This window comes from Takifugu flavidus, chromosome 8 (genome assembly GCF_003711565.1).
Source record: "Takifugu flavidus isolate HTHZ2018 chromosome 8, ASM371156v2, whole genome shotgun sequence".
In the NCBI taxonomy this organism is placed as follows: domain Eukaryota; kingdom Metazoa; phylum Chordata; class Actinopteri; order Tetraodontiformes; family Tetraodontidae; genus Takifugu; species Takifugu flavidus.
The window spans coordinates 6,260,146-6,280,031 of record NC_079527.1 but is presented as its reverse complement, the minus strand read 5'-3'; the positions used below and the strand labels follow the sequence as shown (position 1 = coordinate 6,280,031).

Below are 19,886 nucleotides of genomic sequence, written 5' to 3'. Positions count from 1 at the left end.
CGGCTGCCGGAGGTCTGAGGCTTTGACAAGTCAATACGCTGATGCTGGACCGCACAGAATGCATAATATGCTAAAAAAGAACAGTGACGCATAAAACTTCAGCTGTTGGCTGCTTGGTAACTGGACAGACGTCCATGGTAACGCGAGGGGCAGCTGTTATACTGTAGGTCTGCACGTACAGAAGCAAACTCAGTATTTTCAGTGAGAGAAGACAAATTATTTACAGGGACTCGGTGAAGAAGTCTTAAATTTGGATAGTTTTCTGTGCTTGATGCCTGGAAACAGTCAACAGCAATGAAGACATGAACTATTTCCTTTTATTTCATATTATAGTCTGTCTTCTTTCTCTTGTACGTGTCCAAGACGTCTGCTACAAAACAATAACTGATTCCCTAAGACTCAATTGCAGTTTCTTTTCTTTTCTTCATCTCTCTGTAGTTTAACCCCGGTCCTCTCCTTTATGTCAGCAGATGTAGCCGCGATCCATGAAATTGTTTACATTTTTTCCCCAACTGTCTATTCTCTTCATTTCTTAGTGTTTCTCTTGGCTGCATTAGTTCCAGTACGTTTGGGTGGATGTTAGACTTTATTGTCCAATCGGATTTGAGCCTTTATGTGTTTCCATGCCAAGCTAATCTGCTCACGCCTTCAGAATCAGTGCTTTTAGGAATATTATAGATGAAACCACGGGATAAACACCTCTGTCAGGAGTTTTGTGATACCACTGGGTGAGAGAGTGCGAGCTGGGCCATAGTTAAGGATCTTAGGATGGTAGACGGGATAAAAAGGTGTTCAAATACAACAAGGAAACATTCATATGGTTTTGCTTTATCTGGGGTGGACAGTCTACCTATTTATTATGTTTGATTGGTTTTATCTTTAGTGTTTTTTTTAGAAACGTATCTTTTAATTCGGTTTTTATTTCTCTCTTTCACCGTACATCACTTAAGAAACCTTTTGTGTTTGTTTAAAATTGTGCTTTATCTTTAAAAAAATGAAATGGATTGTATCCAAGAAAATGTGCTTCTTCACAAATACAAGAGAAATGAATGATTTTGTACGCCAGCAAAAACCTTCAGTGATGAGTCATTTAATGTGATGAGAGAGCACACACAACTTGACCTTGAGCCCTGCCCTCCACCATTAATCAGCATTAATATTCCAGCCAGTAATGGCTTATTAATGAGTTGGACGGGGAGTCCAGTGGGGAGCGGAGGTCAAAGAGGTGATGATATGCAGCTTCCTGGAATATGAAGTTAATTATTCATTTTTTTTAAACTTAAAAAGCAACGTCTGGACTTCAGCGCCTCATGCAGACGGGGGAAAACGGCTGAAGCAAACTGTAATTCCTGCACTTTTTCAGGGCCAACCTGGAGCAATCCTTCCAAAACGCCTTCACCATTGAGGCCGGGGAGGGGGGTTAGAGAAAAAATGAAACAAGCTATATTAAAAACCACTGAACCTCGCCCGAAATCGAATCAAACTCTGTTCATAAAAATGCTAATATTTACATGCAGCCGTCTGTCACAGCGGCAACTTTTGTTTATGCTCTTGCATGCGTTTGAACTTGCACGCCTGCGCTGTGGCTCCCCCAGAGACAACTGCTGCGGTGATGAATGGCGGGCTTTTGTGCAGTTAGCGCAGCGCAGGGAGCGCGGAGTAAAAGTTCATTACGCATTGCGAAAGATGGTGCAGGGCGCAGCATTAATCAACTCCTCTCCCCAATGTTTTCATGCGGTCTGAGAAAAACTTTCGCCGATGAACTTTCGCTTATCGGTTATTCATGCAGTTGCTTCTGCTGACTCTGTGTTGCTCTCACATTACGAGGGCGTGAGTGAACTGAGGGGATAATAAACTCCATATTCTCTCTCCTAAATGTTTGGATGCACTTCTATTGCAGATTCTCCATCTCAGCCGAGGCAGAACCAGCCAGCGGCCGATATGTGCTACAAGACGGACATCAGCAGCCTGATGGACTTCAACTCTCCCGACATGGCCCTGGACAAAGGTGAGGTCAGCTCTGCTGCTGCACAGCCGGTTGTTCTGAAAGCACCACATTTGCCTGCAGTAAACAGAAAAGCAAAAGAAATTTCTGTGGTCTGCAAAATTTTAGCAGACAACGTCCTTCAATCAATTTCTGGATCTTTTCATTATTTTACAGACAGTAATTTTCTTCATCTGTATTGAAATACACCAGCTGCTATTTTTGCATCCTGAGTAGCTCGCAGCTATGGAGGCCCAGGTTGTTGTTACTCAAACGACCACTAGGTGGAGTTTAGCTGTCAAACATTGGCATGACCATTTAGATGTCCAGACAAACACAGAGTCATTTATTTTTCATCTGTTTCCACACTCTGGACTCATCAGGACAGACGCTTCCCAGAGAGTTGCAGTCTGGTACAGAGGGTCAGAGCAGGCACATGGCTCCACAACAAACATGGCCCATGGGTTTTATAAAGCTGCCAGCTCAATAGTGGTTCTCCACTGTCATCTGGAGAGCCCAGGGGGTCCGTTTCTCTTTTCTTTGGTGTAAATGGCTGCCAAATCTGAGTTCTTTCTGATTTGAATGGTGGTTACTACAACACTGACTTTTGTGTTGATTTTTCCCACCATTTAACTTTTCCTGCATTTAACAATTTTAATTTAATTTAACAATTTTCCTGCATTTAACAATTCCTGCAGACGTTTTAAAAGAACAAAAAGACAAAAAGTTCCGGTTCTGCACATCTAGGACTTTAGAAGTCACTTCAAAGTCAGGGGAACAGATGCTGTGTGTGGAGGGGTCACTTTTCTGGACAAATCCAGGCATATTTATAAGTTGACACCGATGCAGACGCTCCTGCGCAGCCCACCTGTCCTCCCCGAACGTGCAGACTCAGGGAAAAGGGGCGCACGGAGCAGCAGTCAGCAAGGCCAGCTCAGCTCTGCAGTCAAAGACAGGAACTGTGATTGGTAATCAGACTGATCGGCTGTTTACATCGAACCTGAGACTCTGTGAGCAGGTATTCACAGATTATTTTACCGACTGCGCTAAAGGACAGTGCAACAATAAAAACAGTACGAAACAGGAAGAATCCCCGGCTCCGGTCTGGTGGGTGGGGATGTCGGTGGACCGGCGACAGTCAGGTGTGCAGCTTAAAGTGTGTAGTGTGTGTTTAGGGTGTGTGATCCACTTCTTTATTGTGGGATGTAATCCTGGAGTAGGTGTCTCTCAGAGTTTGCTCAGTTCCTCCTCATATAAACGTTCTTTTTTTATGGAGGTTTGTCCCTTCTTGCTTTATGATCAGCTCAGCCCAACGTGCCTCGACATTTTAGGAAAGAGAAATGCTTCATTATAATGAGAATATCTCTAAAGGAAGACAGGAAAGGACACGTGTAGCATAGCTGCGGCGTCAGGAGAGGAGCGCCGCCCCTGCTGCACCCCTGCTGATGTCACCAGCCTGCTGAAGCCTGACTGGTGGGTTTATTTAAATCGGGATGTTGGTGCACATCGGTCAAACAGGACATCCTATGAATGAAGTGGGCTTAAGAGGAGGAAAGGAACAAGGTGAGCGGGACGTTCCCCCTTCCTGCCATGTGTTCTGTGAAAGCCCATTAAAAGGAGGTGAAACATGCGTGCGGGTGCCTGCGTGGGACCATCACCGCTGAACAGTCGCATTTTCTTTCTCCCGCTCCGACACTTTCCCCAACACCTGCTCTTTTGTTGCAGCGGAAGAGTGGCACTTAAATCATCCACGGCAGCCTTCTGAAGGCCTCTGCTCTGTCATTTACGCACATTAGAAAGAGCTCCTCGCTCTGGATGCTACGCGGCTCCTCTCAGCGTCAGGATCCAACGAGCAGCTATTGTTTGTGTTGTCATCATCCAAATCCGAATTGGAAGCGATTACACCCACAGTGAGATCAATACCCTGCAGAGCAGCGACATAATCCTGGCAGACTGTTAGCATCAACGGAGAGACTGGAGGCGAGCGGTGGGGGGAGGGATGATTGTCCTACGCAGACAGTTTTCACGAAATCTCACAAATTGCACCGCGGCACATTCGGCTTGCGTTCGGGCTCCGGCGTTTCCATTAAAAGTCACCGAAAGGTCAGAATTGGAAGCCGCCCGGGAATCGGAACATCTGCAGACTTCTGTCACATTGTGACGAGCTGAAAAAGGTCATCAAAACACTTTCTAAATGAGCTGCCAGCCAAAGATGCTGTTTCAGATTGCTGCTTTCACGTTCCATAGCTGAGGCTGACGCAGCTGTTTGGTGTGGGTCTTCATGGGAAAAGTTCACCCACATTGAACAAACAATGGAAAAAATACATTTTTTACTTTATTTTCTCAACCCCCTCATAGTAACTGTGCTAAACTAGCCGCTGATGAACTGAAGTTTAGAGCAAAATCATCTAAATTATACCCAAATAGGCCTAAAATCCATTATTTACTTACCATAAACAATCAGGATTTTATTAATCACTCTAATGCTGCAAAACTAAATGTAAACCCATAAATGGGCGGGAATTTGCAGCAGTGTTTTTCTGTGTGACGTTCTGTGCAACCACAGCTGTCATTCCCGCAGCAGCTGAAGTATACTATCAATGCATCCAAAATTGCCGGGTCTCAGACTGTCTCCGTCCTCTGTTGTGAGCAGCCATTTTCTCCAGAGTAAATGGGGCAGAAACAGCGACTGTGCAATTTGGTGACTTCAGTCTGCTGGCAGCAGGCGTTGCACACCAAATATTTTTCCAAACAACAGAAATACTATGAGAATTCGGGGTGGGCTTGATTCGTTAAGGCACGGATCCCCCTGGATGGTTGGAATCTCAGCTTTTCCAGGGTGGATATTTAGGTGGAATCATCTACAGGAGCAAACTGGAAGTTCTGTGCTTAAAATAGACGACCGGTCTAAGTGTGGTCTGAACTTCCGGTGACTTTAGGAGGAAAGACAAAGGGCTCAAAAACCCCAGGAGACAACGTGCACACGTGCGCGTCAGGATACCGTAGCTGTGATAATGGCACACATGACTCAGAAACGATGCACTGAAGCCCTCTGCAGAGCTCAGCGTCGAGGCGCTGCTGGTCTCAGTCCTCCCTCTGTCTGGACATGAGTCCAACGGCTGCCTTGTACAGCCAGTCGTCGATCCTAATACCCTCTGCTCACCTCTCATTTGGCTGTTAAACCCACCCACGGGCAGCTAATATCTGTTGGCGGTCAGCAGTAGGGGACTGGCAGAGCGGAGCAGGACAGCGTTTGTCAGAGCTGACACATCAGAACACGAGCTGAGCTGCACGCAGCAGGTTCCTCCTTCTGATTATCAAACAGCAATTAAAGAGCCATTGTGTTCGAGACATGAAGCGAAATAAGCTAGACACAGACACATCTACACACACGTCTGGGCCGCATTCTGAGATCCTGGCAGGTGTGAGACCGGAGCGGAGCAGCACTTTATGCACGCATGAGCTCAACAATAGAAGGCTGGAAACCCTCAGGTGTCAATTCACACAAAAGACCTTCAGTTGACATTTTCGCGCTGACCCACCCTCCACGCAGACCAGATTTGCCTAAAGGCAAAAGTGAGATGGTGGGTGGAAGGGTTGGGGGGGGGGACGGAAATTACATCGACTCGCTCCAAATTCCTTCCCAGATATTCAGATGTATATGCTGACCACCATGCAGGAATCAGCCAGATGCACTCGGCAAATTTTATATTCACATTTTATCAAAATAAATAGAACCTGAAGTCTGGAAGTTCAGGAGAAACTTTATTGTCCTGCAGCCTCTAAAAATAAATCTACATTAGAAAAGATACGAACTTCCATGTTGACATTAATATGTCCTGTCCTATAAAATGCTTTTGACTGACAGAGGAATCCCAGTCTAGACCTGCAGTGTAGCGACACATGCTGAAAACGTTGCTTTTGGCGTCATTTTCGACCATTTCTCCTCCTACGTGTTTGTCTGTCACCATTGTTCAGGGGCACTTTTCCCCTTTCTTTATTTTGCATGCATGTTTGCGACCGGCCTTGTTCGCCTTTGCTGGAAAAGCTGCAGAGCTGTGAAATGTTGCGGGAGCAGGAGAACGCCTCCGAGCGTCTACAGTCAGCACCGTTATGTGCCGCGACGCGGTTTTGAAAGGAGGAGAATCTCACCGTGATGGTGCAGGAACAATGACCATCTGCGTGTCTCGGCTTTGAATCCATTGCTTATCTCCCCGGCTCATGAGATCGCCCAAGATCTGGCACCTCCTCGCCAGGGTGAGGTGTTGCTGCCGTCCTCTGAGCTATTGTGCGAAGAGAAAGCAACCGGCTGCCTGTATGGATTTTCATTTAGACTCTGCACTGTCACCCCGGCCCAAAAGCACACACCCTTGATTGATGCCGCATCATTCGGCTGCAGCGTAAGCTAATTTCCCGAATCGCTCCCCACTCTGTCATCCAATGCCTTCTTCATGCAGTCTGAATGCTTTAAGTACATTCTTTTGTTGAGGAAAACTGATCCTGGCTTTATGGTCATAACTAAAAACCCTCTTAAGTACCTCACACTGCACCTTACACATGACATTATGGTTACATTTAATTTCAGCTCATTAAAACTTTAAACGGTCAGGCCCAAACAAGCCGGGGAGCTATGATACGACTCCAATTACTAAACAGGATTAGCCCTGACATCATTTTATCACGCATTTTTGCCAGCCTCGCCCAAGTGATGCACTTCTGACTCTGTTCAGCGAAGCCTAAAGGGCATTTCTAAGTAGCCTTGAGGACGTTGAAGACGAACCAGCCAAATCAATGACTGAATTCCGGTTCAGTAGTTCAGCAGCTTTACCTCGGGGGCCTATCATGAGGTGAAATCAATATGCATTCTACGTGCACGCACATGTTCGCCACGCAGAGCCTCCACAAACGTGCAGCCTGTGCCGCAGACTCGGGCCTCCGCGCCAAGCTTTAACCTGACGCGTGAAATCGGAGGATCTCCAGGGGAAGCAAACAGCCTCGATTCTGTCGGCCGTATTCAATTTCCTCACTTTGTCTGTTATGCACGGACACAATAGACGGGCAGAGATTGCTTTTCCCGGCTGGTCGGCTCGGGCGCGGAAGCACGGGGTGATTATGAGATGTCACACTCTGCAGAGGGAACAAATCGAAGTTGCGCGGCTCAGCCGGCGTTCGTCCCTGGGACACAGACGGACGCCACAGGTGCATTAGCAGCATCTACGTCACTGAAGTGGGGGCGATTAGCCATACATTATCCACCCCGTGTTGACAGTCAGAGTTATAGAAGCTCTGCTGATCCTCGTAATTAAGGATGGTTAATGGACAAACGACTGCTGATTGGTTTAGTTAATAGTCAATAATGTTATCAAATTATTGTTGCTTTCTGATTTGAGAGCAGGATTTGGTGTGTGTGTGTGTGTGTGGGGGGGGGGGGGGGGGGGTTATTTCCACATTAATCACATATGCAACAAGAAAATGAATTGAATATCCAGTAAACTAGCTTCTGTCCAGCATTGGTTTGGTCTGTTCTATACTGCACGGTTACACTTAAAAGCAAAATCATCTACAATGTGACCAAAGAGGTGGTTTTCTGTTTGGATAAGTGTTTCCCAGGTGATCATGGGACCGTACTTTGAAAGCACTCGGGTTACTTAATCCCTCTGGCAGGTGAGCAGCTGGCAGAGCGGCTTTTACGCTGCCTGTCAGCGCTGGACTACAAACACTTTTACGCTCACCTGCTGGTAAACCACACCTGCTCTGGGCTCCTCCCCTCATCTTCTGTGTGCGTTTGAGTCATGTGGGGGGAAAAAAAATCTAGCTACCCCTCCCCCACCTTACCTCGTAGACCATTGAGAGTGGGGGGGAGGAGCCGAGCGGACCCAGGGCAGTCAGTCCGAGCAGGTACGAGCTACACCGGAGAGAAAGACGTTGTCGCAGCACCCGAGCATGTCCCCTCTCTAAGGACCCCACCAGCTTGACGGACCAGTTTTGGATTTTGTCCTGTTGCAAAAGCCTGGAGCGATCCTGGAATCACCTGGAAACGTCCCCCTCGGAGGAGGGGATGAGGTCTGACAGGTAGCGAGGACAGGCTGGTGAGTGAGGAGAAAGGAACAAATACACCTTTCATTCTTCTGGATCATTTGTTGAGTCTCTTCTCCACTCAATATTGTTGTTTTCATGTTTGAGGACCGGCGCGTGTGCGTGCTGTCGCGTCTGATAAGTGCACGCCCGGTCAGTCACCTGTTCAGGCTCTGAGCCGTTGGTAGACTTCAACCTGAACTGATCTCAGAGGGGGGGGTGAAGGTGTCAGTTGACATCAAGGTCTGTTCTGTGTTTACAAGTGTCAGATGCATGACAGAGTATATCAAATTCTTGAAAATAGCAAGTTTAAATATGCTTATCCTCGATTTTCTTGAATTTCAAGTCCCTACGCTATAATGCAGGTACCGCCACCCGCCACGGTTTGTCATGTTTGTAAAACGTCCTGGTTTCAGTCACATAGTAACCGTTTATTACTGCAGGTACATCTCATACGTCTTTTAATTCACTTCAGTCAGGTATTGGCCTGTCCTGAGGCGTCATCCGAGGACTCTTGACGCTAGTGTAGTCTCCATACGTCACCAGCCTGTCGGCTCTCACACCTTAAACTGCTGGCCTTGCTATATTTAAAGTCAAGTCATAAACATTAGCACGACAGCTAACCTCCTGATGTACAGAAACACACTGTAGAAGGTAAAAAATATCAGTGCAGTCTACTACAGTGGGTGTTGCTAAGGTACTGGATATTGTTCTTTTTTGCGTGTCTAACTTGTTCACTGCGTTATTATAGTGGTGGCGCGCGGATGCGCGTGTTGGGTTTTTCCTCTGTTGTTTTGCCTTCAAACACCCGTATTTTTCCTGCACACTTTGGCCGTTCACCTGCTCTCCGACCTTGGCCTAGATTTCAGTAGCTTCGAAACAGGAGCCAAAGTTCAGGTCATGAGGGAGATAAACCCAGTGGTTTCTGCAGGAATTCAATCTCCCAGAGGCCCGGCAGCACCGTACGTGAGTTGGATGTTCCTACACACGTCTGTTTATCTTAACCACAAGGCGTGGCCGTCACACGGTTAATGCTTTAGGAGCAAAACAATCCTCAAGGCTACAGATGCCCGCCCCTACTTAGCTACCGTCCTCATGGGTGGAGGTGCGTATTTACAGTTGTGCTCAGCTACTCGCGTCTGTCTCATATTTCTGTCATCACAACCGTGCAAATTAAGTACACACATGCATACTTGCGTACTCCATAGACAGCATCCATTCTCCATCTCCCTACACCATCCGAACCATCGCAATTAACCCCCTAACCAGGACCTCAACCTTAAAACCAAGTCCTAACCTTTAACCCGTTCTTTGTGAACTGTCCTCACTTCCTGAAAATCTCCTCACTCTGCTAGTGGATGAGCGTTATGGTGCTCAGTATGTAGCTAGTACAGGAAGACACTCGCACAGATGGATGGAAGGATGACAGAACTTTCTGCAGGTTGCCATAAAGGCAACTCATTTGCTGGCTTGTCAGGGTTGCAGCTTTATGAACTGAGGCTGCCAGCAGATGGCCCACTCAATTTTAAAAGTCGGAGAACAAATGCATCCCTTCGCTACATTTCTCAGGCCTGTGCACTTTGGGAGTATCTCAGGGAGTAACTGGGATGATGGAGCGCCTCCACACCTTGACGCGTCTGCAGAGCCATCAGTGTCGCTCTGCCTGGCCTTTCTGAACATCTTCATTAGTTCTTGGCAACAAACGTGTCTGTTGCCTTGAGAGAACACATCATCAGGTGTGTGTGTGTGTGTGTGTGTTTGAAGTCATCTACAATTTGATGAAATATCCATGGTGACACAGTGTCTGCCCTTCCATTTGGCTCACGCTATAAATAACTACACCGTTCAAACTTCAACACTAAAGGTCATTTCTCAACTGTGTCTACAAACACACACACACACACACATGCACGCACACACGAACGCACACACACACACACAGACTTTTAATTCTATATTAGTAAGGCCTAACCATTGCAATTAAACCCCTAACTCTAAGACTAACTTCAACCTTAAAATTGTGTCTTAACCATCAAACAGGCCATGAAGATTATGAGGACCAGCCAAAATGTCCTCACTTACCAAGAAATGGCCTTACTTTGTGAGTAGAATAGGGATTTTGGCACTCAATATGTAATAAGAACACACACACACACACACAGCACAGGTGTGTCTTTCAGCCCTACTCTTCTCAGTCAAGTCGTTCCTTCTCCTGAATAAAATGTATCTGGAAAGTTTATATACGCTTTTCAAGCTCTGCTTCCTCGATTACAGCTACTTTATTGTTTTGTTGCCTCTGAAATGGCTGTGTTGTTTGACTTCCACTCGTGCACAGCAAAAATAGCTCTTTACCACATGCTAACATCAAGACAACGGTAGAAAAACTAAATGTATAAAGCTTTGTATTGTTAGCTAGTGTGTCCACCTCTCTTTAGGACAGCAGCTACTGTAAAGATAGCTGTAGCCTAATTTCAACACAATCAGTCCAAAACAAATCAACATTCAGAGCATCTCTCTACATCTATAGCTTTACTTTTAACCCTCCTGGATTTGTCTGTGTACACTCTCCCTGCATTATTCAACACATGGTTGCCCAGAAAATGCAGAAACATGGTAAATAGCACGACGTGTCACCTCCATTGAATGGTTGGACCGTGCACTGGAGTCTGTACCTGTTCCCCCTTGTTTCTGAGTGGCTTCCTTCATGCCAATGACATAACTGTCTTATCTACCATCTAACCATCTTCCCATCGTGACCAGAGCGGCGCCTCTTCCAGTGTCATGGAGAATCTGCCACTAATCTCCAAGCGTTCCCCACCTATCTGTCCATCTGCAGCCTAAGAGCGGCGCTAATCTCACTGTTTGCGTCTTTAGCGTGCCAACTTTGGATCAGGGCAGTCCAGAGCTGAGAGGACAAGTCTGATTGAGCTCCTTTGTTATTTTGCGATGTCTGATTTAAATAGCGGTGTTACACTGTCAGAGACGCCCTGCGTGTTCTGGCTGGTGTGACTGATATTATCTGCAGAGGGGCGACGGGGCTCAGAGAGTGCGGATGAGGACGGGGGCTGAATGCAGTCAAGATTACTTCTTATCTGTCTCTCATGTCGCAGATTTTTTTAATTTATTCTTGTAGCTTGGGTTCGAGGTCTGATCTCTCCTCGCTCTCGCACAAGTTCAGTGACCAAGGACGCAACGCATGAAATAGGCTCGCCCGCATGTGGACGCCAGATTCTGTCACGCCGGAGTGTGTGGACTGCTTGATTGACGCCGGCAGGCTAAGACTTGTGCAAGGAGTGACAGAGCAATTTATATGATTTTGATTCAAATCAGCATCAACGTCAAACTCAGGTTTCCTGATTCACAATCACGTGACTCTATCTGTAATAACATATCCGGAACAGCTAATCTGTCCATATTGGCATATTCACTCCACATAAAAAGGCCTGGAGCTCATAATTAAACCCATCAATCCTGGCTGCGAGGTGCCAGTACTAACCGCTATTAAATAATATTCTGGATTTATCACCAGAAGCGGCTACGTTGATAACCTCCATTGACACATTTGTGGTTTTATTTTAATGATCCTCTATCTTCATTCACTGTTGGGTTAATCAATACAGAGCAATCTATCCTGGTGAACATTACCCAGGATGCCAATCGATCACCATCACCGTCTCCATGGATGCAGAGCATCGCAGCTCCCCCTGTCATCTCCTCGGGTGATGCGGGGGGGCTGCTCTCTTCGCGTGAATTGACTAGCTAATCCAGAGCGAAGCAGATCCCTGACAGGGCAGACGTTGCAGGCTGCCTTCGTCACTCAAAGTTTAGGCCACGAAGATGAGCGAGTGGGCGCTTTAGCTTCGGCAGCAAAATCTTCTGACTTTTATCAACAATGCCGTCGTCTCGTTCTCTACCAGTGAAAATGACGTGTGGCAACGCCTCTGGCAGGGTTGCTGTGTTCAAAATCTACCTGCAAACATCTGAATGGAACCTATTGTAGGCAGCTTCATCCATAATTCAATCTGAAGGGGTGAAATCTAAATCTAACATGGTTCCATGTGCACTTTTGTAGCTTAAGACATTCATTTGAAGACAACTGGTGGTGTGGGAGCAGTGTGGAGGCATGACGTCTGGCACCATGATGAAGTGGAGTTTAGCCACATAAACAGCAGCTAGCTGCAGTTAGCTGCTAACTGGAGCATTAAAGACAGCTTAGACAGACCAATTTAGAAACTGCAGACACAACGCAACAATCTGCCAACAGCACAAATGGAAAATGATTTAATTTTATTGATTTTTCTATTGTCCGTGTGCTGCCCATCACATGCCCGTTTAGAAGCCTGTTCAGCCCCTGTTAACTTCTGCTCCAGGCACTCGACATCGCCGCACAGCTGCCTTTGGTAAACAACTGATGAGGGCAAAGGTCGCACTGATGACATGCACCTGTGATTGTGCTCCTTCATGGGTGGATGGATGGATGGATGGATGGATGGATGGATGGATGGTGGATGGGTGGGTGGGTGAGTGGGTGGATGGATGGATGGATGGATGGATGGATGGATGGATGGATGGATGGATGGATGGATGGATGTTCAGACAGGTGTGTACAGGTGACTGGAAGTGCGTCTGTGTTAAAAACAAAAGCCTGTTCTCACATTTCAACGCGCTCGTCACTCCTCTCTTCTCTCCCTGTCAATTTTCCAACACGCGGGCCCTCCCGAGGAAATCGTTAGGAAAAAGCTGAACCACGCTGTTGCCGAGGGCCATCTCGCGCACGTAACGTCGGAAAATCGGAAGACCGCTGCTGATTCCGGTGGATTTTATAAGATAAATGAGGCCTGAAAGTGCTGACTCGGGCGTTGTCTCCTCCGCTGCAGCAGGAAACGTCACCTTCAGTCGGCTTCCTCCTAACGTATCCATACACTTGTGGAAGATCACATCAGAAGAAATTGTTTAATTTTTTAAAATCTGAAATATAAAATCCACAAACTCGGTGCCTGATAACAAAAATACTTTCTCCAGCTCTTTTTTATCTTGTTCCCCCTGTTTCCAGGTCTCATGTGTCCTCCTGGTTGCCAGCTCAGACAAAACCAGCAGCGTTTATCCACTCAGAGCGTCCGTTAGAAAAGTGCCTAATTAGGGTTTCCTGCAATTTTTCAAAACAACACTGAGAAGGGAAGATCGGGCGGCCTAATTCCAGATATTTCCGCTGATCTGCTTTGTAAAAGCTCCGTGTCCAGGTCTGTCCGCTACAGCTTTATGACGCTGTAAACAGTATTTGAATTGTGACTGGGAAGCTGTTTTTTCACGCCTACTTTGGAGCGGCTGTTATCAGCTCTATACCGCTCCGTGCTGTCCCTGCTCTCCCTGCCAGCTGCCTGAACAGAAACGCTGTGGGAACAATGGGCCACTTAATTGATTTTTTTACCCTCCAGCAACAGGGAAAAAAAGCTGAACCCCCACTACGTGCTTCCCTCCCATCCGAGGGACTATTTCCCCCCTCTAGACACGCGTGATGTTCCCTATCAGCTCTCTTCCCATCCCCAGTTCATTTTCAGCTGCCTTGTGGTCACTGAACTGTCTGACAGGCTGTTGGTTCTTTGGTAACTTTGGTTTCCCAGTTTTATTGGGGTTTGGGGGGGCACAACCAGTTTCCAGGCCAGGTCCGTCACAGAGGAGTGAGAGATGACCCGCAGAAACTTTAAACGTGATGGGTTATTTTCTTTCCTTTTTCAAATGGTTGTTTTTCGCTCTATTAAATCCAGGATGACGGACCTTCTGTCCTCGCTGAAGAGCAAATTTAATGAGCAGTTCCCGCCACTCGGCGAGTGTGTTAGAACGGCGACAGGAGTATTTACTAGGACAGCTTTAACCATTTGCTTAAATATTCATACAAATACAGAAGGATGCTAATGAGATTCATGATTTGCTGCCACCAGCTGCATGTCGGCTGATGCATGGCTGCTATTATGCAAATGCCCACATTCGAGCAGCCTGTTTGCACCCGTGGCCTGAGAAGGAGACTTTATTTACTGTTGCCATGAATCATAATAAGCGCAGGCAGAGTAATTATGATCTCGATGACCGCTTTCAGAATCCGAATGAATCAGAAGCAGAGAGAGGACGAGGGTTGGATGAGGGTAGATATTATGTTGACAGTTAAGGATGTTTTCATGACCCCCGTCCTGCTCACAGATGTGGCAGAAGCCACAGAGCCGTCTTAAACCAGCAAAATTAACGAAAAATCGATGCGTAAGTCTGTGTTAATAACTAATTGGACCAGTGTCACAGCTAATGTTGCAGCTATAGTTTTAGCCTCGGCCTTTTCAGAGGTCTCCCACATATTTGAGGCACATTTTTACCCCCCTATTTATACCACAGTTATTCAAACCTGTGCCTCAGGAGGGGGATAAGTATTTGTTTTTGGAGTGAATAGAACATCTGATACCAGTTGTGATGGAAACACACTGGCCTCGTCGTTCTAACGCCCAAGCGCGTGCTGCCTGAACCGATGTGAAAAATAATCACTTCTATCGGTCACCCTCGAAGTTTTGATTTAATGTTGACGTTGCGTGACTGCTGTTATCCGAGCTGGAGGGGCTGGATGTGGGCGGTGGATGTAACGTGCGCTGCGACGAGACGACAACTCAAACATTTCTTATGAGACTTTCCCCTCAGGGCGGCCTTGTTTGCTCAGCATTGACAGAGTGCAGCTGCTGAGGTGCGCTGACAGACGCCTCAGAGGGGACATTCTGCGGGAATGAGCTGCTCATCCCAGAGGGAAGAGCGGGAGAGATTAGGCTTATCTGGACGCTCCTACTCTGCCTGATATTTGTAATGCAGAGCTACAGTGTGGCGGCCGCGCAGACATGGAAGAATAGGTGGCTGTGAATAATGGTGCCTCCCCTTCTGCCACCTCTGATTGTCTTATCTAAAGCGCTCCAGCCCTCTCCTGGTCTGCACCAGGCAGGACCAACCAATAATTTATCTCTTTTTACCTTCAGCCTCGAACCACTGGAACATACACGGAGCGCTAACCTCGCATTTTGTTATTGGATCAGAAATGTGAAATATGTGTTGAAGTCGCAGGGTCAGTCAGTCTCCGGATGGACCGTCAGGATATTCGAATTATTTGGATGAAGTCAGTGAAGGCATCACAGCTGTCTTTGAGGCATGCTTGAGCATTCTTATTAGCCGTGGCTAAATCTGCTATTTAATACATTCTGCTGCAGTTATTTCTAAACTCCCACAGGCTGAGACTGTGTGACTGTTTTTTGGGCATCTCTTTTGTGTTCCTTTAATTTTATCTACATAGTAGCTTTTAATGGAGGGAATGTAATGCATGTATTCATAAAGCTAAATCGAAGGACCAGGGAAACCAGTAAACAGGCTCCTTTCCCACTTTGATAAGCAGCAGGAAGTGCAGCGACAAGTTTCCTCCTCTTTGCTGTAGTGACGAAATCCATTTTCATTCATGGCCTGGGGAGATAAATCCGTCTCTTTTAGCTTGTAAACAATGGAGGCATGATCTGCAGACTGTACCAAAGTGGCTGCGAAGGTTCCACAGAGGCAGGTTCGCTCTCACAAGTAGGGAGCCATTATTTCAAATGTGTGTTTCTTGCCACGCTCCTGAGTGCCTCGGTCAGGTCGGCGCTGCTCCAGCTGCTCCTTAAAAGGCGGCTGTATTATCAGGTCCATTAAGAGCAACTCGGGGTAATGACTCTCCATTTGCCAGAATTTTTTTTTCTCTTGGCCTTTCTCCTAATAACATCTTTTACATTTCATTTTCATCATTTAGCGGGCGGCTCATCTTCTCGGCCACTCGCGCGTCGCCCTGAGCCAAAATTAGGTGGCCAAAAAGCCTTGTGGGAAACAGATATTCAGTTCAATATCTGAGGAGGAAGGTTGGGAACTACAGCCAGTCATGACCTGCGAGCAAATAATAAAAATGCTTTTGCATTCTGCCTTGTGGCCTGATGATCAGCTCCATGTCTGTGGTGAAGCGCGTTTGCTAAGCGTCCCGTTTTCTCGTTTGCAGTCCTGCTGCGTGAGGAGGTGGCGCAGCTCCAGGAGGAGGTGAGCCTGCTGCGGCAGATGAAGGACATGTTGAGTAAAGACCTGGAGGAGACCCAGGGAGGCTGCTCGGCCGACGTGCTCTCTGCCACCGAGCTCCGCGTGCAGCTGGCCCAGAAGGAGCAGGAGCTGGACCGAGCCAAAGAGGCCCTGCAAGGTAACCGCCCAGCAAAGAATTAAAGGGGAGGTTTATGGAAATGTCCAGACTGTTGATCCCTTTTCCTATCTGGAACAGCCTCAGTCTGTTTGGTCTCAGTCTGCAGCTAAGCATCCTAAACCTCGCCTCCTGCGTTTGTTGTGTTGGGGTGCATTTTTGCAATTCTTTTTTTGAATTTTACTGAGCATTTGGATTGTGCTTTAGGCGATATTCATCACAACACAACACTGGTAACAAGAGTTGTTGAGTCGAGCTGTTTTCTGAATGTTAAACGTATTTAAAATGTGTAAAATCACCTCAATCGGTGGATTAGTTCCACTTTAATCAAGTCCAATTACGAAATATAGTTTTGTTACAAAGTATAACAGCCATAACTTCTCCTTATTCTTTTAGCCGGCATATGAACTTTTCGTCACTTTAATGTCACTTTAAAAGTTAGAACAAAAATAGAATTTCCGTAAATATCTCTATTTGAAACAGAAAGAATAACAGTGAACTGAAGTTTGTTTGAGTTCACATTAAGTTTTCCTTTCACTCTTTTCCTGCATCTGGACATCATTTGTTTTCATTTGCTTTTGTGCAGACATGAAATCAATTCTTATTGAATTAGCCAGAGGAGCACTATATATTTACTTTGTCAAGGACAATTGTCCTTAATCAACACAGAAATCTGCAAATAATGAGGCAAGAAAACATGCTTTCATCAGATTAACTCGCGTGGAGATCCTGGACAGCACAGTCGTAGTTCTCATGGTCGGCTTTAAAAATAGTCACTTTACCAAATGAAAACATTCTAATATATGTGGTGTAAAACTATTTCTTTCAACCATATTGTGTTTAATTGAGAATCTGTCACACTGTGGTGACTGAAGCCCATTAACGTCGTGCGTTATGCTCCATTAGACCTATTTTTTTTATATTCGGAGCTGTGTAGTAACCGTAAACGTCCGTATCCCCTCAGCCTGACTGGAGTAATGCAGATATATGCCTACAGGATCAAGGAAAAGAAGCTGCCCGTGATGCCTGCAGCTTTAGCCCGGCAACAGCAGGGATATCGACCAGGAGTCTTGGTCAACAATGCTGACGACAACAGTGGCGGATGGTTAGATATCGTTAATTCAGGTGAAACTATGTCACCTGACAGAAAAGCCACAGTTGATTCCAATTCCCAGTCAACAATTGGAAATAAGACCTTTGTCCGGGCTGATAGCAGCTTTAAACTGCATTAATCAGGTTAGGGTCCAATCTGATTAGCTGATCATTTACAACTCTACAGTTGTGCCTCAGGTTCAACATTGATGCCCTCTCGTCTTGGTCCACAGTAAAGCAATAAGACAGAAAATGGGTCTCACTTTCCCACGAGTGTCCACCAACAGTCACGTTCAGAAGGTCCAACTAAAAATGTTCAGAGGTGAAGACATTAGTGGTAAATTGGCCAATAATGTCAATAAGATTCACATTCAGATCCCTCATTGCCTCATCTCCACGCTCCATAAGCTAAGCTCCGCCCCTCAGAAATGACATCAGTCCACCGTCTTGGACTCTTGAACATACAAACATTTGTTGTTACATGTTATAACTGTTGTTACGACGGTTATAACAGCTGGGACCAAAACAGGCACAAACACGTTTCACTCGACAAATTGACTGTGTCTTCTCCTAAAATTGACCTTTAACCTTTGCTAATATAGTCAGATTTGTGTCTGTTTAACACTATATTTCCTTTCTGTTTGATGCACGCGGGAATATGAAATAGACATTTGGAGGCTGGTTCAGACTCCTTTCAAGCACTGAGTGGAATGTAATAAACTGGTAACGCAGAAAGAGCAGATGAACTCTTCTCTTTAGTTCTTCAGCTCCGTGTTCACTGCTAAAAGCTTCATATCGTGTTTGCACCACTCAACATCTGTTAATGAAGGCTGAAGTTGAGGAACATCAGCCCCCAAAAGACATTCTGGTTGGTTTGGAGGCCCAAAATGTTCAGTGGAGGTGGATTTGGACCTCCTTTTAGATGGAGCAGTGTGGGCGGACAGCAGGATCCTTAGGAGTGAAAAGACTGACCACCGGTTGGTCTGAACCATGCGTGCTGTCAGGAATCGGATGGACTTGTTCACCGTCTTCAGCACCACTTCTTCTTCTTTTTACTTTCCTTCCATCTTCCTGACAGCTGCAGGACTCCAGCAGCTATTGTAAGCAGCAGCAGTCAGTGGGTTGTGGTTCTGGTTCTGGTTCTGGTTCTGACCTGCCTGTATTTGCAGCAGGACATGAAAACATATCTATCAGCCTGTGTTCTCTCCTGGTGCTGCTGTTCCAGCGGCTACCAATGCCTTCAATGTTCTCCAAGGCAGCGAGGGTGGTAATTTGTCCTCCTGCATTAAAAGACAGAACATTTGATGCCTTTTTTCTTAAAGATTTCACCAGATGTTCCGTACTTTCAAATGCATTCATGCTAGCCATCCGCTTGTCCGCCGGAACATTTTGTACAAAAGCAAAGCTGAAAGCTGTTGGAGACTCTGAGAGAACAGAGACCTTTGTTCTGGCTCTCTGCTTCAGGAGTTCTGGCGCCTTGTTCTCATAACGTCCTCCAGCATTTAGTGTCTGAGTATCATTAGTCAGACAGGTGAAGTGGGCGGGGCTAATGTGAAAAGCAGAAAAGCCCATGGCTAGGAACAGCTTTAAGAAACAGCTTATACAAACGTTACAAGATTGTCTACAACGCGTGTAAATCGTATAGCGTCGTACAAAGAATGTGACCGCTGCACAGTGGGGAGTCTGTGGCAAAAGAGGGCGATACCTCCGCCACAAATGGACAAACAGTGTGCACAGGTGAAGAGCATCATAGGTGCTGCAGTGGGAGGGGCCTCAAACTACTTCCGGGGAGTGCAGCACTCCATTTTCCCCTAAAGTATGAAATAACATGGTCAGAAGGCGCTTTGTGCTTTTCCCTACCACCAGTTATTATTTGTTTCCTTATACATTGTACTACATATACATTTATCATCTCCAAAGAGAAAAGATTGAGTAGTTATTTTTCCGACATTTCCTTGACTGCCAGTGAGTTCTTTGATTGCAGACAAGATGTCGGCAGTCTTCGATTCCCACAGATATTATGGGCTGGCCTGTTGTGGAAGTCAGGCCAGATGTGCGCCAGAGGCTGAATTGTTTTCCTCCAAGAATGAGAGCAATGTTTGCAGAACTTAGGCGCCCTATCTCTCTCTCTCTCCCTCGCTCTCTCTCTCTCTCTCTCCCTCTCTCTCTCTCTCTCTCTCTCTCTCTCTGTGTGTGTCTCTCTCTCTCTCTCTCTCTCTCTCTGTGTGTGTGTCTCTCTCTCTCTCTCTCTCTCTGTGCTCTCGCTGCTCAACTTGAGATGAAAAAAAAACTCTGGAATGATAAAGTAGTGGGAACCAAATGTATTACCCTCCGCTGCCTATGAATTCAGGATGAGCTCTCGAAGAGAAAACGCACATTTTCTCCGCACTCACCCATTGTTATGTCCCCGCAGTCTGGCCTTCTTCGGTTTGGTGCGATGCCCAGGTCATTTGAGCATTAAGACCTGTGCCCGCGGTGGGTGTTAGCCAACTATTAGCTGCTGAACAC

At 46.4% G+C, this 19,886-nt stretch overlaps 1 protein-coding gene and 1 long non-coding RNA gene across 5 annotated transcripts in view; one reads left to right on the top strand and one right to left on the bottom strand.

Annotated features, from left to right (window-relative positions):
• The window catches only part of LOC130529682 (kazrin-like), a 101,054-nt gene that overhangs the window by 64,472 nt on the left and 16,696 nt on the right, over window positions 1–19,886 (top strand). For all 4 annotated transcript variants that reach the window (XM_057040144.1, XM_057040143.1, XM_057040145.1 and 1 more), the window contains 2 exons: window positions 1,901–2,008; window positions 16,098–16,289. In XM_057040144.1, the coding sequence (XP_056896124.1) occupies window positions 1,901–2,008; window positions 16,098–16,289 (300 nt within the window). The remainder of the gene's footprint in view (window positions 1–1,900; window positions 2,009–16,097; window positions 16,290–19,886) is intronic.
• On the bottom strand, window positions 1,613–8,092 carry LOC130529685 (uncharacterized). The gene is made up of 3 exons (XR_008951632.1): window positions 7,820–8,092; window positions 2,853–2,924; window positions 1,613–2,062 (listed from the first exon to the last, which is right to left on the bottom strand). It is a non-coding gene; the product is annotated as an uncharacterized LOC130529685 (long non-coding RNA).